Source organism: Mustela nivalis (genome assembly GCF_964662115.1).
Source record: "Mustela nivalis genome assembly, chromosome: X".
Taxonomy (NCBI): Eukaryota; Metazoa; Chordata; class Mammalia; order Carnivora; family Mustelidae; genus Mustela; species Mustela nivalis.
The window spans coordinates 4,963,089-4,986,613 of NC_139040.1; the positions used below are offsets into that span (position 1 = coordinate 4,963,089).

At 42.9% G+C, this 23,525-nt stretch overlaps 1 protein-coding gene across 4 annotated transcripts in view; it reads right to left on the bottom strand.

Moving 5' to 3' along the window:
• The window catches only part of AFF2 (ALF transcription elongation factor 2), a 462,610-nt gene that overhangs the window by 81,553 nt on the left and 357,532 nt on the right, over window positions 1-23,525 (bottom strand). For all 4 annotated transcript variants that reach the window (XM_082716439.1, XM_082716438.1, XM_082716436.1 and 1 more), the window contains one exon: window positions 12,798-12,894. In XM_082716439.1, the coding sequence (XP_082572565.1) occupies window positions 12,798-12,894 (97 nt within the window). The remainder of the gene's footprint in view (window positions 1-12,797; window positions 12,895-23,525) is intronic.

The window sequence follows — 23,525 nt, forward strand, 5'->3', positions numbered from 1 at the left end:
AATCAGGACCAAACTTGTACTCCCCTAGACTTTTGCAGACTATAGAAATAATGTGTAATATGGGGAGCATTTAAGCGGCAGCTTGGTACTCTCTGGGGTCTTCAGACCCTCTCAAGAAGCATCTGTTTGGAGACCTTTATATTTGTGAATCCTGGAGGTGGGCGATGGCAGCTCCTTGTAACACCAGACTTGGCATTCTGGGTAACCGGTGTGGAAGGAAGTATTCCGGACTTTCTACTCACAACAGCTCAAGACACTCTGGAGCCATTTTTTTAAATAAATGAAACACTTCTCAAGCTTAGAGATTAGCACTGGAAATTCAAGTCCTTCTCTATTAAATCTCAGGTTCTGTTGCTAGGTAAATATCCATTAATATTTGGGCACTTTCTTTGGCTCTCAGTGGCAAAAATCATCTTCTCACCATCTGTGCCTGAGGTTGAAGTTTGGCCAACGGTGGAGCAGCAAGGAAGCGAGAGCGGGAGGTAGCAGGTGAAAATGATAAAATAAGCAATATGTGTGTGGTCAGCCCAAGTCACATCTCACAGGTAGTTAGGATACAGAAGTGGGTCTCTGAGCATATCTGGCCCTGGAACGGATGCGAGAAGGAACAGGTGGACGCTGGTGTGGAGGCGGGCTGGGCCCAGTCTGCCCAGCTGTGCACACCCACACTTGCCTTCTCTATCACCCTTTCTCCCCTACTCCTCGCTGTTTCGGAATGGCGTATGGTAGTGAGATGAAGACATGTCACTGTGGAAATCACAGGGACCCATGTTCCCTTGTTTGTTACAATCCAAACAGGTCTGTTCTTGGAAGACTTTGGCTATTGTAAAGGCACTAGCATGGTGTTCGAGGGGTTTCCTTTGAAAGCACACAGAATGTGATAGCCTGGGCATGCCACTGGCAGAAGACAGGGAGGGAGAAATCACAGTGACATTGCTTAACCTAGCTTTCATTCAGTGACATGGTTTTTGAAAATGTCTTCTCTTTTCTGTGCTTCAGGACTGTCAATTAGACCCAGTTAGTTTTCTCTGATCAGGAGGAACATAATCATGTTCAAGGCCAGTTTTTTTGAAACCTATGTCTTTTCATACAGCCATCATAGGAAAATAACTTCATTCAAATTAATGTTTTCTGGGCTGCTTGGCTATTGATTGAAAATGTCTCTGCTGAGAAGTTCTCTTTTCTTTGGAAATTAACTTGGGACCATTCCAGAGAGCCAATAGCTTTAGTCAGACGTGCTCACATCATCCTCCTGTGTGCTCATCACCTTTCATGTCTAAGCTAAATGGTTACAGGGAGTCGCCACCAGACCTGAGACAGAGCTCACAATGTGCGTTCTTTGTTCCTGCTTTAATGTGATACTGTGTTCCGCCTGCTATAATTATTCAACTCAGCGACTGTGAGAGAAAGTTAAGTGAATTATCTGTGGGAAAACTATATATGCCTTTAAGGTCTAAGAAGTAGTCTAAAAAAAAATGCAAGAAGAACATTCCTCTTTTGAGATAATGGGACATGAAAACACCAGCCCAAGTTCCGAAACATGCAAAAGGAGGGGAATCAAAATGAAATGATCTCATGTAATTTGCCACACATTAAGAGGGTTGCATATTGGGATTACAGCTCATTTTGAGTTTAAAAACATACATTAAAGTAATTTAAGCTGATTGGAAGATGGAGGCTAGATAGTTAACACCCATGCCGCTTTAATTCGCAACATCTATATGCTTTCTAAAAGCTATATTCTACTTATTTTGTGCCACATTTCCCTAACATGATACTTATCTTACCATTAAGGAAGCTCTAGTATAAGAAAGGATGATATGATAAATTAAAATGCTAGAAATCAGATTCCACTGTTTGTGGTGAAAGGCCGTGGGCTACAGTGGAAAGAGTGATGGGCGGGAAATTCAGAAACTTGGGTTCAGCTCCCAGCTTTGCCACTTACTATCAGGATGTTAGCAAGGCGGCTGACACTTCTGAGTCTGTTTCCTCATTTAAAAAATGAAGATAATCATTCCTGTCCCATCTATATCAAGTGTGGGTGGGAGCAGCCCACATCCACGGTGGCACCCTAGAAACCATCATGCGCCATGCAAATGCAGTGTGGACTGTGCCTGCGTTTGGGCTTTGGGGCACACATCTGCATGGCCAGATAGTTTATGTGCTTGATGACTTCTGGGCAGGGTTGTGGTATTGAACCCATACAGTTATTCCAACTAGGCTTCTGGGAGCCACTGTGTTCCTCTCTCCATGTCAGGAGCAGTTCTGGGCTAAATAGAATGCTTCTGTCTGGAAAGTCCTACTCGAGAGAGATCTGGGTATGTTTAGAGCCTGACCTGTCTGGGCCAGCAGGAGAGACCCCTGTACTTTTGCACAGGCCTCTGGCCTGAAACTTCTTCAGGTCTGGTGCTGGTGGCCAAGAGGCCAGGGCACCTGAGGTGTCATGGGGACACAAATGCAGGTGCATATTCTCAAATCTCTCTGTCTCCCTCCTTCTCCCCCACCCCTCCTCCACAAGGAAGCCTAGGAAACCTCCATCCTTTCCAGTGATTTCTTCATCAGCGGGCCCCCCTTTCACATCTCACTCCAGGAGGATTGTGCTTTGCTTTTTCACTACATTTGACCCTGCGGTTGAGAAGCCCTGAGGTGAGCCTCCTCTGTCATATGGTATCTTGGAAAATTATATACCAAGGGAGAATGCACTTCTCTCATTCCAAGGAATGTGTATGAACGGATTCTTCTCTTATTACTAGCCTTGTACGATCCATGGTATCCTGCTAAGCAGCAAATTTATTTCCTCAGGAGGGATGATGTGGCTAAGGACATGCTCATAGTTGCTCATAGTTGCTCACTCATTAAAACTGTCTTCCTAAAAATAAGAAGGATCTTGTCTTTCTTCTATGCAGAGAAATTTCTGGTTCCACCAAGGTCCAAGCAATTCAGGGACCATACCGAATTACGTGAACCATAAAAACTGTAGAGCTGTCATAAGAAAATAGAAGGAAAGAAAGAAGGAAGAAAAGAAAATTGCTGTCTCTTGAGTCCCATCCTCCATGGAAAACGTAACATCATGTGTTTTTAGGGAGAAAATGCTACATATACTTGTTTGACATCTTCTAAAAAAGGATCTAACTTTAAAAAAGTTCTTTGTTGATTCTGTCCCAGTGTTATTCTAATCCAACAAACATACATACTACATTTATTTTTTTAAATGAGAGACTCTTGGTCCACCTGGTGGCTCAGTCGGTTAAGTGTCTGACTCTTAATTTAGGCTCAGGTCATGATTTTGGGGTCGTGGGATAGAGCCTTGCATCCGGCCCTATGCTCAAGCTGGGAGTCTGCTTAAGATTCCTTCTCTTCCTCGCCTTCTGCTCCTCTCCTCCTCATGCGCTTTCTCTCCCTCTCTCTCTCAAATAAATAAATAAATCTTTAAAAAATTTAAAAATGAGAGGATCTTTTCGGGTTTTTAAGAAGCATGTCCTAAACCAAGATATCTGGACTTACCATAATACCTTCCCCTTGCCCCCAGATTGGCAGAAAACAGACCCAATACAATATGTTTCCTCTTTGTTGATACTGTAGAGGTGAGCACTTAGAGGGCCTAGACATATTGTAGTGGTGGAATCATTTGACAAGGCTATGTATTCAGGTGCTGCTTTTTTCCTTAGTCAGTAATCATGCTGTCAATCAAGCAAAAAATGTGATTCTATGAGCATTGCTCTCTATAGCTTTTACCTTGCCTGCTTCTAGGTTTTTTTTCCTGGTGTTCTGCTAGCAGATACACTCACATTGGGTCTAATCAATACATTTCTTGATTAAAAAAAAAGAAGTCAATCATTCAGATAATTTTAAATAACTACGCATTGGGCATTATGGAAATGAGACAGAAGAACAATCAATTCCATTGCTTTTGAGTTTCTATGTTTTGTCTTTTTTTATCTTTTCACAGGACAGTTCTGTGAGACACAGCCATGCCTTAACCTAATGATATGTATTGGTAAATTGTATTGGTCGCTTAAGTTCAGAAGGGAAAACTCTTCTATTAACAAATGAACTCATCATTAGGGTATTCAGATGGTCTAAAATCAATCTACAGAACTGGTTAAATCAATTAAAGAGACATACTGAGAACACTTGCCCAAATATAAAAATGAATTGCTTAATTACAGCATTTAAATAGATTTCACTGGAATAAGTAGAACAGCCAGAGGCTTATATTATCTCCTATAGGCTGGGGTTTCAGCTGGGAGCACACACATGCCGAGTCAGAATTGCAGATTAAGAGGAGAAAATGTGACTCAGTCTTTTCCAACACCTGGATGCCTGCCTGAATCTCGGACTACATAAATAGGGCCTGAAATCTTCAGGAAAACACCACCTATTGTATTTTCCCCTTTGGATAGAGACCCGGAAGGAAATGTGGAAATGTCAGGTGTTTTAACCCTGAACTTCCATGTTCCCTCTCCTTAGAGTATTGAGCTTCTCCCATTTTAATTTAATTTGCTGTGTTCCATGCATCTATGAAGTAGGCCTGACTGGCAGAGCTTGGAGGAAACTCATCCCAGGTGGAGGGCACCCCGTCTTGTACCTAATAGTCACTTAATAAACACTGACTAGATAAACAAGTGAGGAATGAGCATGGAGTCTGAGCAGTCTCAGCCCTGCTGTGGACACAGGAGGCAAAGCTGAGCTCCAGGATGCATGTGTCTGGATTGGAGGTGCCACAAAGGCCCCTGAGACTCATCTTCACACCCAGAGAGGATGAGGAGTCCAGGGTGCCTAACTCCATCCTCATTACCACTCCCCTAGACATCAGACATCGGTAACTGCCCCTTCACCACACTGTCGGTCTTACGTTGATGCTCCACTTTCACCCTGACTTTCTCAGAGTCCTTTATGGTTTCCCACCACTCGCTGAATTCCTATTCAGCTTTACCCACCTAGGTTCAAGTCCCTGCCAGTGCTGGCCAAACAGCAGCCCCTGAGTGGGTCCTGCTTGGGCCCGTGAGTGGAGTTTGACAGGAGCCTGTCAAGTGTCTTTAGCAAGACCCATGTGTCAGCTGGCGATTTGGTTTCTAACTAAGGTTTTGATTTGTTGTAACTAAATGAAAAATGCACAGTCTTTGGGGGAAGACGCACGTTTCACTCCTAAGTCTCCTGTTGATGTTAATCATTCTCTAATTGGAGTAAATATGGACACAACAGGCACAGCATCTCAGCATTGGCTGGACTTATTTATTCTCCCCATTACAAGGGTCAGTGTAAGAGGCACTCGGTTACTCTGTTCCCCCATGGTGTATGGGTTTGAAACTTGAATTTTCTTCCCCCCCTTCCCTGGACAATCCAAGCCCTCTTGCCCCTGGTACTAGAGCCCCCCTCCCTTGCAAAATGACCTGTATCTTGTGGTGGGAGATGATCAATACCTAATAGAGATGCTCTCCTTACCACATGTGACCAGGAAAATGGGAAGGATATTCTTAGTGCATAGTAGGTACCCAATGGTATAAAAGTATTCTACAACCTACATCGGAGTGAATACTGATGATGCATCCTTAGCATGAACATCCTAATGTATTCAGGCTTTCTGTCCCGTTAGAGCATGTTATACTCCAGGTAAGCACACCATAGCCATCGTTATCCATATACCTGTATTAGAAAACCCACTAGTCTCCCACCTGAGAATCTCCTTTCCTCTCACACTGCTACCACATTTGCAATACTTCTAACACCAGATGTGTGAGGGGCTGTCCCCACACCAAGCAGTTCTGTGTCACACTGGCATCCTACAATTTCACTCATTTCTGACATGCTCTCCCTAGGGATGATGTCAGACTCTGGAGGCAAAGGGCTCCATCCCACAACACTGGCTCCAACTTCAGATACTCCTGGTAGGCCCAGGTTGTAACCTTTCATTCTAACCAATTAGCTATTAACCAGATATTCCCACGACTCCCTTCTCAGGTTCGACTAACTGGCTGGAAGGGCTGACAGAACTTGGGCCAACAGTTTACTCATGTCTACCACTTCATTGAAGGACATGGTTGAAGAGAGAGATGGACAGCCAGGTGAAGAGATACACAGGGTGAGTTCTGGATGGGTCCTAAGTGTCAGAGCTTCTATACTTGTAGACTCAGGGTTCATCACCCTCCTGGGATGTGGGTGTGTTCACCCACCTGGAAATTTTCCAAATCTATACTATTGGGATTTTATGGAGGCTTTGTCACATAAGTACAATTAATTATTAATTCAGTTTCTGGGCTCTCTCCCCTCTCCAGAGAAATGTGTGTGTGTGTGGCAGGGGTGAGTGGGAGAACAGGGCTGAAAGTTACAAGCCTCTAGTCATGACTTGGTCTTTTTGGTGAGAAGCTCCCATCCAGGAGCCCACGCAGAATCCCCTCCTCAGAACACTCCTATCACCCAGGAAATTCTAAGGGATTTCATGCCCTGTATCAGGAACTGGGGTCAAAGACCAAATGTCAGAACAAAAGATGCTCCTAGTGCTCTTATCAAATTAGGAAATGACAAGGGTCTTAAGAGTCCCATGACAGGAACCAGGCACAAAGACCAATATATCAATATACATTTTCTATTATCTCACAACACCAAATACCAACTGACTTCTCTGTGCCCCAGTGTACTTACTGGTAACATGAGGCAGCTGGAGCAAAGGCTCTCTATGGTCATTTTAAGGTCTGGTATTCTACATCATACAAAGTACTGTAGTATCTCTATATACATATGACTCGGGGATAAATATGGAACCTGAGCCTACCTCCATTAGCAATAAACAAGATTTATTACCAAGTTCATAAATGTTTCTATCTGATGTTCTGGAGAGTCCTGTGTGGTACTCTGTGAAATATGGGTTATGCCATCCCATAGATTCTGGAAGTGTCTGTGCTTTTTATCTGTCCATCTACTTGAATTCAGAATAGTTAATCTTAGGTTGGTAGCTAATCTCAAATTTGGATACCTCTTCTGTGTATTTACAATGCCTAAGCTCTTTGCTTTTACTAAATAAATAGGGAAAAATATATATGGCTGTTTAGGAATAAGATAGATTCTGTTTCCCATTCAGGACAATGTCATGGGTGTTTGTAGCCTGCCTGGTACCTTTTCCAACAGATGGTAGGTATTTCGGGGACGAATAAAGCCTTCTTGGTCCCTAAATCAAAGCCCCAGTATATTTTTCAAAGCCAGCACATGAATTTCAAAATCTCACATTTTCAGACGGGTGGTGTTTTATTACCCAACTTTTACTGGAGATGTTCATATTGCTCTGGTATATGTTAGAACCCTGGTTAAATTCAAGACTTGGAAACTTCCAATAAACTTCCGGTACCTGTGGTACACTGGAGTTTATTGGAGAATGACTGAGCCAGGACCTCCAGGCTCCAAGCATGGATCTGGGACCCAGACTGGAGCAACGAAGGGGACTAAGAGAAAGAAAACGATTGGACCAAACAAAGGGCAGGGTGAGAGTGGAGGAAGGACCAACCCAGGGATAGTGACAAGGGTAACTTTAATTCAAGTCAACTTAGGGATCCTCCGCTTCCCAGAGGTGGCTGCTACCCCTGCCTCTGCCTTCGCAGATAGCTCCCTATTCTACATGAGGTTCACCTTTTCTGAAATAATGGGTCAGACCCATTTTTGCTTCTAGTTGGCTCTTAGGGTGTGCAGCATACCCTCACCCATGTCTGAGTTCAACTCTCTATGGGAGTGTTCAGCTAAGCAAAGGGGCCAGTGGCTTGCAGTTGGAATGCTCAGAGATGGATACTTCATAAGCTGTAGTGGACATTATCCAGTATCTGGTCATCAACTGTGACAAGCACCACATGTAAAAACAAGGTGATTCTCTGCATGTCTGTGTGCTCTAAGCATTTTATTGAGATCACAATAAAAAGGCAATCTATGGAGATTACAAGTCAAAATATTTGGTACTAAAAGTAGAAGAGCTAATTACAATGAAAAAATCAGCACATGGGTTTCTAAACAGTCACAGACTTGCCTGGAGCATATTAAAAATCACATCATACAAGCCCTAAGCAGTTTCTTATTAATCTAGTCTCTATGCTAATACAGCCAAATGGGAAACACAATCTTGGGAATATGAAGGCCAATGTTATTCTATTAACCTTATGTTATCCTATTTACTTTCCTATCTTTAATGAATAAATTAAAATGTCTTCTCATTCTCTAATTGCTGCATAGTTAGAGTATGACAACGTACGGATTTTATTCAGCTATATTCCACAGCCTTAACTGCCCAAACTCTGTCATTTTGTGGGGGGTTTCAACGAAAGGCAATGAAAGATAAACTGTTTACATTAAGAGACTCTATCAAAGTTATTTTGCACCTGGCTTCATCCTAATCCATCTGCTGTTTCTCTGGCTTTGACAGGCTGACCTCTCTTGCTGTGTATGCCATGTTGATGTCATTGCTGAAGGGGGCCTTCCCCAGCCTTTCTGCTGATAACAAAGTAAATGGAAATACAGAGAAACCCCGGGGAGGTAACAACTTGTTCAGCATGATGAGGGAGAACTGTAGCTAAAACAAGAGGACCGATTACAGCAGGGAAGAGTGTCTGTTGTCAAAATGAATGCCTTCGCGACAGCGCATCAGCTTCCCAAGAGCTGTCTGAGAGCAGGAGCAAAATGCATTGCATTGTTTTCATTAGCAAACTTTAAACGTGAACATGGGCTTGAGTTTCAGCTGACTACTGTGTTTCGAAAGTGTAAGGGGCATCCCAGGTATAAGGAACACATCCCCCCAAAGCGGCCAGAATATTCGAGACTTCTGCTACCATAGAGTTCAGCTCATCTGCAATATGATCTGAGAACGACCTGGTCACGGAGCTGTCCCAACAATAATAAAAACAAACAAGTAAAACTGGATCAAATACAAAACCCAAATCAAGAACCTGGGTTAAAAACAAGCTACGTGTGTGTGAGGTAATGACAAACTTGAGCGAAAAAATACAATTAAGAAGTGGAGAGAAGACACAATTGTTCTGTATATGTTAACGTGTGTGAGGTGCAGAAAAAGAAAAAAAGATCCGGTTAAATAAAATGAGGAACAAGGGGGCTACTTGCAACAACATATCCAGACACAACTCATTAGAATGCCTTTGTGCTCAAAGCAAATCTGAATTGTTCTGCTGTTTTTAAAGCATCTATACCACTCTAAGCTCTGGCTGGGCTCAAGAGTTGAGCCTAGACCCTGACCCAACATTTCCCATCACAGTACTCACTTTCTATACTTCTTATGGAGCTAAATGAAGTCCTCTAACATTTCCATCTAATTCGCATTAATAACAAGATGGTATTAATAATTAAAATGCTCTGAAGGTGGTTTCGAACAATACCCATTTCTTTACAGCCTTTGTACCTCTAAAGTCTGCTGCTTCTGATCCCAGTCTGATATGGCCAGGGCCTGAGAGCCCAGGGCCCCTCAGACCATCCTGCTGGTGGAGTATGACGACGCACGGCCAGAGCTGCGCATATCCAACAACAAGATCATCAGTCAGTGAAATGGTAAGTGGACGTTTACCTGGTTCTGCGGATATATGTTGGAGGGAGCTCTGGAGTTTGGCCACCACACATTCTAGAAGTCTTTGGAATAGGTCAAATTGTGGATAGCTTAAAACTTTAAAGACAGCAATTTTAATAAACCTGTCACTACAATTTCTTTGTTAAGAAAACATTTGAGACTGATTAGGCTGCTTATATCGAAAGAGAAGTGCAAGGTCTCTATCTTTAGATCTTTCATTGAACTGCCAGCACAGTATGAATAACTGCTCCTTAGCTTTAAATGAAAATTGATTCCAGGTTTAACTCCTCATTTTCAGGGGTCCTCGAAGTCCCAAGAAGCACACAAAGACACATTTGACCCAAAGGAAAACTGGACCAGGTTTCATATCTGTGATGATCAGAGCGGCAATTGCGTTAATGATAGCCAGCTTTGAAAAATGAAACACATTGCAACACGGATATTTATGCATATGCTAAGTACAGAACACTGTATCCCATTTGAACCCTGTTCTGAAACATTCTAGTGTCCAAGGTCAACTTCAAGGATTATTTCCCAAACTGGGGAAGGTCCAAGAGAAAGCCATGATGAGTATAGCATCACAGCATGTCCTGTCTTTCTCTAGGGCAGAGGGAGAGAAAGAAATATAATGAAAAGGTGATGACTCAGCTGTCCACCTGTGTCAGTTTCTGAAGAGAAACTCTTGTTTAGAGTCACGTGATTTTCCTGGAAGAGACTTGGAGCATTGTCATTGGCAACCTGGCCTTTTCTTCCTGTGACTTCTGATTTGAAACTTGTCAGAGGTCAGAGGGGAGGAAAGGTCATTCACATCCAGTGAAGGCCTTTGGATGGGGACAGTTAGGATGTTCAGTCCTGTTCCTAGCAGATCGCTATAGACACCAAAGCCAAAATGAAGGCCTAGGTACCAATGGCTCCTAAAGAGGGGACTTCCAATCAGTGTTTAAGAGGGCCACGAGGAAGGCTTATCTGTAAATGTTTATAAGCTCACAACTACTTCTTGCTTCCAGGGCCCAGCAAGAGGGAATAAGTTGTCATTCTTCCTTAACTTGGATCTCCCAGTTCAATCTCCACTTCAGATGAGAAGCTCAGTTGATGAAAGCATGACTGGGCTAAGAGCGGTACACCATGGAGAGCAGCCAATGCACCAACCAGCATTATCTGATGGTCCCAAGACTGACACGGAGTTACCGAACACACATCCTAAAAACCCAGATGACTGGGGCCAGTGGACCCACAAATGCCACTCCTTCAGGTAAACACAGAATAAAACAACTTGAGAAGCTGAAAAAACAGAGTGTGTTTATTTAATCACATAGAGAGGAAGTCAATGTGCAAAATCTATTTTCAGTTATTGTTGATTATTGCTTTAAACATTTCCATTAAAAAGTAATGTCACATCTGTCAAAATCAATGATCTAGGGTTTTTTGGTTTTATTTACCAATGCTGTGCTTGTCCCTGGCATAGTAAATGCAGAAAGCAGGAATAACAGACCCTGGAATTTCAGTGTGTATTTTGCATCAGTTCTAAAGCCCATGGCTCACATAGGAGAGGGACTGCTTGCATCCAGGAAGGTACAGCAAGCCCCTGGGAGATGAAGGGTGATTGATCTTGACAAGGCCCCACCGTGCAAAAATGCAACTGTTACATATTACCAAAAACGCAAGTGGATAAAGGAGAAGAAAGTAAGAGGGAGTCAGGTGTTGGCCACATAACATTGCAAATGACCTCAATTTTATTGTATTGTATTTTTTTTTCAATTTTAAAATTATACCAAGTTTTGGGGCTTCCGATATGGTGAACAACTATGTATGAGAATGGAGTAGGTGAGCCCTGAGAGTTTTTCCTAAGCTTTTCTTTGTTGACTCTTCATAACACATTTAGTGAATGTGGAATTCTGTATTTTTTTTTAAGATTTTAAGTATTCATTTGAGAGAGGGGAGAGAGAGAGCACAAGTTCGGGGGTCGGGGGTGGTAAGGAGCAGAAGGAGAAGCAGAGTCCCCGCTGAGCAGGGAAAACAGGGAACCCAAAACAGAGCTCGATCCCAGGACCCTGAGTAGAAGGCAGACACTTAATGACTGAGCCACCCAGGCGCCCCTGGAATTCTGCATTTGATAATGATATTGGTATACCAGTGCATGAGCATTCCTTAAAACAGTCTGCTTTCAGTTTTCTGATGCAGTGGACTCCACTGTAAAAAGAACCTGGTCAAGTACCGACTTTTAATATAAGGTGCTCCTTGGGTACCTGAGTGGTTCAGTCCGTTAAGCAACTGCCTTTAGCTCAGGTCTGCTTCTCCCTCTGGCCTTCTTCCCTTTCATGCTCTCTCTCTCTCTCTCTCTCTTTCCCTTTCTCAAATAAATAAATAAAATCTTTAAAAAATTTTAAAAGAAAAGGCGCTCCTTCTGTGATCCTCCCCCAAGGTTACAAACATATCCTTTAGGAGCCTACATGTGGGGGTGCCTGGGTGGCTCAGTGGGTTAGGCCGCTGCCTTCGGCTCAGGTCATGATCTCAGGGTCCTGGGATCAAGTCCCGCATCGGGCTCTCTGCTCAGCGGGGAGCCTGCTTCCCTCTCTCTATCTCTCTGCCTCTCTCTCTCTGCCTGCCTCTCTGCCTCCTTGTGATCTCTCTCTGTCAAATAAATAAATAAAATCTTAAAAAAAAAAGAGCCTACATGTGAAGTAGTTGTGTCACAGAGAAAGCGCAACACTGATAATGCAGAATAGAAGAAGAAGGTGCAGTGGCAAGTTGTGCCAACCGTCCTTGTGCCTGCAGTCCCGCGCATGCCACGGGATGCTGGGTGCCAGTTCTCGGCATGCGCTGTCGAGTGGTGCACCTGGGAGAGGGGAATGCAGCATCGCATTTATGCCCTAATTAATTAATGAACATGGGTTGTAAGCCTCGCACTGTTATCACTAAAGGAAAGTTACATTCACCTGAGACAATGCTTAGTCCAAGGGAGGGAAGGACATGCTCTTGCTTACTGACGACCCGTACGTGTGTTTGACAAGGGAGCGGAGGGAGGGGGTGAAAGCAACGTTTAAGAGCTCAGCCTCTCCTCACTGTGGCTTAAATGAAACTGTGAGCTGATTCCACCTGTCCCGGAATACTGTGCCTAGCTTTGCTTCCTTTCCTCTCTCCGCAGCCCAGGGATGAAGCAGAGGGTAGGCTGGCGGATGGCAAAACCCTCCCGGCCCTTTATGTTCCCTCCCCTGAGGTCCCAAACCAAGAGTGAAGCTCTTCCTACCTGGTAGAGCTCAGTGGTGGTGCAGTGAGTGGCCAAGGTCTTTACAGGCTCAAGGTCATCTTCATCACTGCTCAGCTTCAGGTCGTCCTCAAGCATCCTACAAAAAAAGCAGGGTGATGTTCATGTTAGAAAGTGTCTTTTCTAAATCATCCTCAGATACATCTTGCAATGAGGATAAAATATTGGAGCTACAATCTGACAGCTGCAATTCTGTCAAAGGTGCAGAGGGAACCAAGATTCTTTCAGCTAATTAGATATTTGAGCACTTATATTTATGTCATACTCCGCACACATCTTCCCTCTCTATCTTCCCCTAAATCAAGGGGGAAAAGAGGACTATTTCAGCATCTCCAGAGATGACTAGAGTCTATATATTTTTACTACTGAAAGTGTAATAAATGTACTGATCAATCACTGTGGAGTGGAACGTGACACTAGATCTCTACAGGAAAACATGTTCTGCGTCTCCCATGAAAGAATTGGGCCAGGGTAACAGCCCCAAGCTCGAGACGCTGTTGTTGTAGTCTGCTGGGGCTCTCTGGATGACAGAGGCAGAAGGCCCAGTGACCTTCTACTGCCTCACAGAGCCCTCTGCACCGTGGCAGCTCTGTGGCCACAAAATACCTGAGTGAGAAATGGCTAGTTCTTAACCTTTTGATATATGACCAATTGCTTCCTGTAAAATTTGATCCAAGAGATGTAAGCCCTTGATGTGGATGAGAAATCTTTCTCTCCTAAGGCAAGACACTTGAAAAATACGTGTTTTCTACGGTGTCACCTGTTCTGTCCCCAAACTCAAGCCACACCAGGAAGAGTGACTTATTATCTTAAAATTCCAGATACACACAGCCTTCAAAGTCCAATCGGTATTAGTATTTCTATGTATTCAGTACAACTTTAGACCTTGTTCCCAGCCTTCAAACAGAAGGCAGTCCCAGTCTCCCTGGATGGATGACCATTTTCTGAGCGTGCTTTGCTCTTTCTTGTTTCCAGATGCTGAATCAGGCTCATCTCCCAGGCTAGAATTTCCTTTTCAACTCTGAAATTCCTATTTTGCTTCCATAGCTCCGCCAGATCCCACCTTCTCCACAAAAGCTTTCGAGAAAAAAATCTCCACCTCCAAAAGTACACCTTTTCCTTCTTCCTCAGCCCCAGCTCCAGCTGGATCACAGCATGGCCTTCTCCACCGAGTGTCCCCACACCAGTCCCTCATCCCTGCATGGGCTGCAGTTGCCACTTATTCACTTCTGTCTTCCCAGAAATGATACAGTCCGCCACCCTCATTTTGCAGATAAGGGAAGAAAGATTCAGAGATGCCAAGTGCTTTGTGCCAGGTCACACAGATAGATGTATCTTTTCCAGAAGCGAAGCCAGAAAACAAAAGGCAGATTCTAATTTGATAAATTAGGGAATACATTATTTTAGAAGTTATGCTCAAATGTTGGAAAGAGGTTCAGTTCAGTATGGGTATCCACTCTTAAATCTCTGAAGAAGGCATGGCTCCCCCACTTTCATGCTCAGCCACCTAAGACCAGGATATGTTCCCTGAGGTCTGAGAACCAAAGACTGATATAAAGATTGATTGGTGGGAAGGGTAGGTGTTAGAGTTGGTTTCAGATGAACTAAACTTGCAGCATTTATGACTGTCCTTCATGAGACTAATGGATGTTTTGAAGATCTTAGAGAAGAAGACAAAATGTATCTTCCCATTTCTTTTGCAGTTATGGGCCAATGACTGTGAACAAATAATTCTTCATAACACATTGTGGAAAATGAAGACTGTATGATTCTCATAAGCTACAGAACTCAGATATTTTAAAACTACCTATGCTGGTCATAAAGGGTTTCATTTTCCATGTGTGTGTATGTGTGTGTGTCTCTGTGTATCTCAATACAGGTAGGCAATGCCTACAGTTAATTTCCATAGAAGTGATAGAAGTGTTGAGCAAAACAGATTATCAACAATTCATTCCATTCAGAAGATCCATTTATGTGTCAGGAAAGTGCTAATTATTTGACCAGAAGCTTGTAATTTGGACCCTATGAAGGAGGGACTATCATTAGCCCCATCTTCCAGACTGAAACACTGAGGCTTAGAGAGGCAAGGAACCTCTCATGATCACACAGTGAGGAAATCATGGAGGCCAACATGGAGCTTAGACCATCTCCAGCCAGAACTCCAGAGTATATAATGTCTTCCCAGAAGGTGTAATTTACAAAGGATGGTATATTAAATACAATCCACAGCAACAACAAAAAACCCACAAAACATATTGACATGGAGTCAAGATACTTGGATTCAACTGCTGGCTAATCATAAACTGCTATCGTGCGAAAATCATTTACTGTCTCTGAACCTCATCTGTGTCTCTCGTGTGTTAAATGGGATGGTAATTAAGCTCATTGATGGGGTGGTGCCCGTAGTGGACATAATGTCAACTAAAGCAGGTGAAATATTTTATGAAAGTGCAGAATGAATGCAGGGTATCATAAGTTTGTAACTACGTCATCACAGTTAGAAATAATGTACACCATTAACACCACTAACAAGTAATCACAAGCAAAGCCTTTGTGAGACTTTGTTCTCATCTTCATTTGCTGAACAGTCTGAAGGTAAGCTTCATGGTAATCCATGCTGACTCAGGCAATGTCTCACAAAGTCTCAAAGCTGAACACAGAAATGGGTTTATGGTCTTCGGACTACTCTTCAGTTATTTCACCCTTCAACCAACTCTATGTGATTCTAGCATGGAAATGAAAGGCCTTCCAATGTAAAATTTTGGAAATAGGCAAACAATCTCCATAGCGATTGACATTAAACACCCCCCCCCAAGCAACAAGCTGGGTATGGATTTGGTTATTAATAAAGGCCAATTTGATGCATATATTCAAGTCCCAGTAAACACAAGTCAAGAAGTAACTAGGAAGGCAAACCACCATTCATTATCTCTGGAGGTGTTAGGTATTCGTTTCATTCTGCTCCTTCACTGACCTATTAAGCTTTATTCTTGAATATACATGTACTTGTTTGCCTTTCTCTCCATAGCTAATACTGAACATTACTCTAGGGAAAGAGGAGGATTATGAAAGATTTTGGATTTAATTATTATAACAGCACCATTCACACCCACTGCAGTTAAGGTAGTCTCAGCAGAAAAAAAAATGGTAAGTTCTTTTCACGAGGTCACAGCTCCATAGACAAATTCATCACACACTGGGTAACCCACGATGTGAGAAAATCATGTTTACATGTATGCCTGTGTGTGTAATCTTAAAAAGTGACAATCATTCTTCTGCTTTTCAAAGAGATGAAAACTGAACAAAGCCTCCTTAGTGACTTTAGATATTTGTTAGGGATCTAGTAGTTCACGGTGCCTGTCTTTGCATGAAAATGCTCTGGTTTTTATTTTCACCACGACTTACAATTTCTATATTATTAAGAAGTAAAATGGCCCCCAAAACTATGTCAACAAAACCAAGTCCTTGTCCTGAAGAGATGACCCTATAGAAGCTCCAATAATGAAATTTGGGGCATGTGAGAGAGAACGAGCAAAGAAAACACTGCAGGGGCCCTAGGGAAGGAAGGGAGAATTGTGCCCATGGTCATCTCTTTTCCCAACTCTCTGGGTCTTGAACTGAACCTGGTGACTTCAGAGGGCTCTTTTCACTGGGACAATGCAGGACACAATGCTGCAGCAGGCTCTATGTGAATTATAACCATAAAATCATATAGTGGAACACTCAGGTGATTATGAAGAGGGAAAAAACAGAAGGCTTGAAACATTACTATAGATGGTTCTATGGCAATGGAGCCTTCAGTTGGGTTTGCTCTCTTCAACTAGTTAGTCCAACTCTTCGAATCTCAATTTTCTCACGTATTAAATGAGCGACAATAATATGTTACTCTGGAGAGTTTGGGAAGGATCAGAAAAAGCAAATTTGTACAGATTGCCTAGGAGTCAGCATACGTAGCTACTCTTGGCATCCTGGTCATTATTGCTGTTGCTGTCATTATTACTACCCAAGAAACAGTGCTTTACAGGTTGGAACAATAAAACAAAAGGCTCTGTTGGTGACCCAAAGACTGGCAGAGGAACCAACGAGCAAGCATCACTGGATGCTCGATGAGGCATGGTTCAAAGATCCTTAAGGAGTTTGGAAAGTTTCAGTTCTCATTTATTTTTCAAGAATGTTCTAAACTCATCATGGCTGTTTTGAGTTTCCTGAGATCCTCCCAGAGTGCTTAAGATGCCCCAGAGATTTGAAAGCCCATCATAACATGAAATACACAGTTCCAAGTGAGAGTTAAAAAACAAACAAACAAACAAACAAACAAACAAAAAAACGAGTGGTCCTGATACCTTTCTCCTTCTATCTGTGGGGTGACCTGCTGATCCAGAGAAATGAGCCAAAGATGGCCTGCACTGGAAGCTTTTCTTTGGGCTTGCCATTCTCAGGAGGCATTTCTAATATACACCTGTATCTAACCTTTATATAAAAAGCAGGGCTTCAGAGGCTGTTGGTTGATTTAGAATCCTTGCTCAGAAGCAACCTTCAGAGCCCTGAATGTGTATGTTGAAAGCCTATAGAGTGCCTTTTCACGATAACAAAATGGTGTCCCTCAGGGCAGCCAGATCGTCACATGCATCACTTGATATGGGCTGGATTCCAGCTTTCAAGTATCCACGGAAAGAGCTGCAATGCTGGTGACCTGCAGTCTGATAGACCATGACTCCTACAGTTGGATGTGCCAATCGAAGGGGTATCGATTTTACCTTGTCACCCAGCGGAGCTATCCACAACATCCTCAACACATGGCCAGAAGCCATTGTCTGAAGGGTAGCAGGCCGTGCCCTTCTACTGTTCAGGAGCTTTAATTGTTGGAAAGTTCTGCCACTTGGGAATTGCCCTGTGCTTTCTCGGAGCTTCCATGAGGGAGACTGGGTCTTATTCTCTGTAGTCCACACTAGGAGCCTGGACTTGGAATGGTGTTGGGGACAGAGCCAGTGCTGCTGTCTACATTGTGCGGTGGCAAGGTTGGGGATGAAGGTGGGGGCTGGGGGTGCAGCTTTGCTCAGGTTTTGGGCTCTAAACAAAAATTAGGAATCATCTTACTGTTGGCTCTCAACTAGAACAGTAACTTAGCCCTACTGATTCCTTAAAGGGCACTTCCTCTTCATAAAGTAGGCTGGGAGGAATGAAACATGACTGGTTTAGAATTACTCAGCCAATTATATATTTTCCTACCTAGTGTGATGTAGTCTCTGTAGCACTGCATCATTTGTTGGTAAGCAAGGCAGGAGATGAGGAAGAGGCAGTGATACTTTTCAAAGCACTCATTCTGTTTCCCTGAGGTAAGGGTGCTCAGGCTTTTTTTCCTTGGGAGAAGCTGCATTTAATTTTCTCAAGGTTTTAACTTAAAAGTCTGCTTCCATGACCAGCCCGCTGGGAATCCTGGAAAATCCCAGTCTGGGGGCCATGACAGTGAAAAATAGTTTGAAAATCTTGACTATATTCTAGAGGGCTAAATCTCCCAAGACCTGTCAGGTGGGGCCCTCTAGCCCAGTGCCACTCAGTGAGCCCACAGCCTGGGTCTAAACTAGATCGTGCTCCCTTCCATGGACATGAAGATCTGAGAAAGATCTGTAACTTCTGTAACTGATGGCCTGTAGGGGTTACCTAAAATGAGCACCCCGTAAAGTTAGTCTGCTTCTTTATTGTGAGAACTGGGAGTTCCTTGAGGAATGATATGGTCCAGGAGTTGGCAAACTGAGGCCCTCAATCCAAACCAGCCCTCCCTTGTTTCTTAAATGGCCCCTGGGTTAAGAATGGTGTTTACCATTTTAAGCAGTCGAGAAAAACAACATCAAAAGAAGAATGATATCTCATGACATATGAAAATAATATGGAATTTAAATTTCATTATCCATAAATGACGTTGTATTGGAACATGGCCACGCCCCTTCGTTTGCATATTTGCTGGGGTTTCATGCTATGATGGCTGCATTCTGTAGTTGTAACAGAGAACACATCACCCAAAAAAACCAAAATATTTTTGGTTTTTGAGCCTTTACATACAAAATTTGTGGACCCCCCTGCTTGAAGTAAATGGTTTTCAAACCCTACTCTCTTCAGTTAAAGACTCTTTCCCCTTCCCAGTGGAATCTTATAAGGAAATCTGAAAGAAAAAGAGATTAAGGTTGTACTGTTTTCATCATAGCCGGGTTGGGTTGGTGGGAACATCTGGAGTGCCTCCAGTGATTAGAGGAACACAGTGTGAAAACAACTCAGGTACTTGAGTCTTATTTTGGGGAGTAATGCTGGCTTCATGGATACTGGATGGAATTTAGTTTGAGAACCTAAATTTTATTTATATAACCTCTCCAAACCTTGATTTACTTCCCTGTGCAATGGGAATGAAACAATATGTCTCTTGGAGATCCGGAAATGCCCACCAGTCACTTTGGGCAGAATGCTGAGTACTAAAAGGCAATAGTAGGAAAAAGAAAAGAATAAATATTCTTTTTCTAGATGTACCTGGGGTACATGTAGATTTATATCTATACTGTACATATAAGCCAAAGCTAATAGTATGAGCTTTAATATATATGACTATTGACTTGTAACAACTGTATCTCTTCAACATTGGACTTCTTAGAATTGATCACATAAATTCAGCACCATACCAATTTTCTGCTGCATGGTCATTATTTTGAATTTGATTTTCATTTTCTTGGTATATTTCTCTGGGTTATATAATTTTCCCAAGGCGGGAACTCAAGTTATCATGCAAATGACAAACTGCCTAATAGAATTCAGATGGTTTTCAATCATGTCACGCACAGTATAACACCACTGTATCATTTTTCAGGGGTGTGTTTGTGTAAAAACATCTAACAGTAGATTGCCCCAGAGAAGACCATAGCCCAGTGAACCCATCTGGACCTGAAATCAAATGTTGAGATAATTTCAAAGGAGAAAAGAGAATCTTTGGCCTTAAAAAAATATCTCAAGCGTGGATCTTAATATTTGAAATTGCCCTCTTCAGTACGACTATACAAGTCATCTTGAATGAACTTTCTTTGGGTCATACTGGGCAACAGAGTAATCCTAGTGGATTAATAGGGATTCACCCAAGACCATCTACTGGGCCAATATTTGTGGGTGAGACACAGCTCTTTAAGGACACAGGCTGTAGAGTTGGTCTGTGCTGATTTGAAATCCAGCCCTAAAACTTAACGAGTGTAGACTTGGGCAAGTTACTGAACTCGGAGTTTCAGTAAAATGGAGCCAATAATAATACCTAGTTCAGAGGGTTGGTATGAGGACTGCATGTGTTTACGTACGTGAAATGGTTGGCAAGCATTCAGTAACCATTGTTACTGTCATTATTACTTGTCGTGGCTGTGCTTGAAGGAACCAGGAGTAGAAGACGGTCCCTCCCTTAATAAGTTTGCCTTTTAGCAAGGACAAAGGCTTCATAAACAAACAATGACAATGTTGTCATTCAATGCTACACAGAGAGGCTGGTGAAGCTACAAGGAAGCAGTGATCTTCAGGCCATGCCTTGAAGACAGAATGAACATCCAGGGTAGTAAGAAAGGAAAGAGCAGTCTAAGGAGAACAGAGGTACCAAAAGACTTGAGGTTTCAAGAAGAGTGGGCCACTTGGTCTGATTGGAGTACACTACATGTGGGTGCCACTGAAAAGGGTGTGGGGAATCTAAGAGGTTGGCTGGGATGAGACTTTTTCCAAAGAATGGGGAGTGGGACGACCAAAGTTTTTAGGTGGGGGTGGCGAGTTGGGGGAGAGCATAGAAAGTCAGAAGTAGAGATCTCTGAGAGCAGAGAGGATGAAGAGAAGAGACAAGAGTCTAGAGACAGGTCAGAAAGAGAATCAACTGAATCAGGGTGCTGATGGTTGTGACATTGACTGTGGTCCCTTCATTCTCCCAAGGCTCTGACCTCGGCTCCCTGGTTGAAGGGTGTCTCTCTCTAGCATTCAACCCTCCTTGCTGGACACATACCTGGTGAGCTCCATTACTAATTGATAAGGAAACACTGACTTCTGGCCATGAAGACTTCCTTCAGCTTTTTAGAATGACCAGAGCTAATGAGAGAGAAGAAACCCCTGTGGTTACCTCCAAAATACCTCCCTGCCCCCAATCACAGAGGCTGCTTCATTACTTCTCCCTGTACATCAGCTCCTAATTATTAATGGATTAAGTAAAAAACTCCTTTATCGAGCTGGTCCATTAATCTTTATCTATGGAAACTCTTCAAAACGACAGAAATACTAAGTTGGTGTTAAGTGCACTACAAACTGTGCCTGCTGATAGACACTGTGCCTCACATGAAGGTCAGTGGGGACAAGGACGGATTCTTGGATCCAAGACATGGCGCCATTATCAGCCGCTGGTAGCACACAGCACTTGAGCTCAGAGTGCCTGAAACTCTTCTTCAGATCCATTTCATGAGCAAATCCTCTCCAGAAGGTCTCTTTACCTGAACTGACACAGCAGGTAGGATGATGCCCTTTATGCTGCTGCATAAAGAATTCACATCTTCCTTCATTTGCAAAATGGTCACACCTGGAAATTTAGGCCCAACTTGAACGTTGACTGGCAACATTGCTCCATTTTTTAGGAAAACCCCACCTGATTTCTATGCTCTGCACTTTCTGTCACATCAAAAGGTAATGCCCCCACCCCACACACACTTTGGTTTAGGGTAGGAGGAAGAATTATCTTACGGCCCACACTGACATTGTTTCCATCTTATAACATGCTACAGTTGGAAAGATTTTCTTGAGCACATGGAGCTCAGGGCCCAGTGAGCATTCCTTCTGGCAAGCATCAGTACCACCTGTCACACATGCACACACAAGCCAGGCCACAGCTAAGGCCAAGGCCAGAGTGATTCAACTGGTGAAGACACAGTGATTTACTTGTCGATTCAGACCATTTCATACTCATGTAATGAGAGAGAGAAAGTCTTGCCAATGGTGCCAGCTTCACCTGATCCTTGTCCCCAACACCAGAAAAGACCGCAGCAAAGCAGAAGATATTGTATGACAGCAGAGGGAGTTGGGGGGTATTCTGTTATCGAGGAACAAATTCCAGGTTTCAGTGAAGGGGTTGTGTAGGCCGTGGGTCTGTTCTGGCAAGGGTGCAACAGAATGTTCTCTACCTCATCAAAACTAGGAAGATGATGGGAAATGGTTTCATGACAGCCTCCCCCAAGAGAAAGGGGGCAAGTGGCAGATGGACTTGAAGTATATCTCAGGAGCTTCTTGTCCTACCCTCTTTTGGAAGGATCACTGGGTGTTTTGCCAAGACTCTACTGAGCTGTGGTTTAAGCCTTGGCCTGCATGGCCCGTGTGGTCACCTGCATGGTGTCTGTGGTGCTGTGGGAGGGTTATTCCCCCCTGCCACAAAACACCCCAGTCAGTCAAGAATAATTCCTCCCAGGAGCTGCTTTTCAGATTCTGGTGCCAGGCCGAACATTCTCATTTACTGATGATTCATGTCAAATGTGCTGCCACATTTAAGTTCTAGCAAAGGCTCATGGTATCATTACCATAAACACATAACAATGGCTAATGGACTTGTTTCTCTGCTCAGAGTGACAAATGTGAGCTAAGCTAGCCATAGCTTGAGTCCAAGGAAACACATCTACAGGAACTAGCCAATATTCAGAGTCCTGGGAGACCAGCAGCTTCCCTCTCTGCAAAGCCCTCTACTTGCATATGACTCTTGAGCACAGTGATGGGCTCAGTGTCATCATTGAATCTTCCCTACAGACAGGCCCAGGTCCAACCTTCCCCAGCTGTAGCTGTGTCATCTTTGACCAAATCCCTTGAACTTCTAAGTGCCTGCATGAATAATAGCACCATCTTCACGGATTCTGTAATAATTAAATATAAGAACTCACGTCAAGTCTCTAGCACACAGAAATCAGCCAATCTTTATCATCTGTTCTGGTTACTGACTCAAGACAGTTAGCCTAGATTATCTGAGACATATCAGGTGTCATTTTATTTGAAAACAAGAAAAACCAGAGAAACATGTCCTTGTATTACAGCAAAAGTTACTGGAAGGAACAGAACTGTACCTTCACCACAGATAGCTTTTGCAGGCTGTAAGTAGAACAATTTTGTGAGTACAGAGCTTTTATTAATATTGTCATATCGATATATTCAAATCTGGAATGTTCAAATCTACATAAAATGCAACTGGACCACATATCTATCCAAAATATTAATCTATCAGATTCCAGGAGTGCATTAACAGCTTGATATTGAGAAATGTATTAATATGCTACATCATGTCATCCAAAAATAAAATGATAAAAACCATATGGTCATTGTGAGTCCCAAAATATACTTGATAACACTTCATCCCCATTGCTGACCTGGGTCCTTTAAAACCGAGGTAGAGAAAGCGTACATCCTTTCTGGATAAGGAAATATGTAAAGGAAAAGTATCGATCTAGAGGTAGGTTTTAAGTAGGGAGGGAGGTTAGATCAATTTTTAAACATGTTTTTTAAAGCAAAAATGGAATCACAGATGACTATGTTTCAAGTATTTCTAAAAGTCTGTATTAATATCAATTCACTGGGTAGACAGAAGGAATACAAACAGACTAATATCATCCAATGACACCATTTGTTCTGATAATTACTCCAATTTAAGCAGTTCTGAGGCGCCACATATGGTTTTCCACAAGG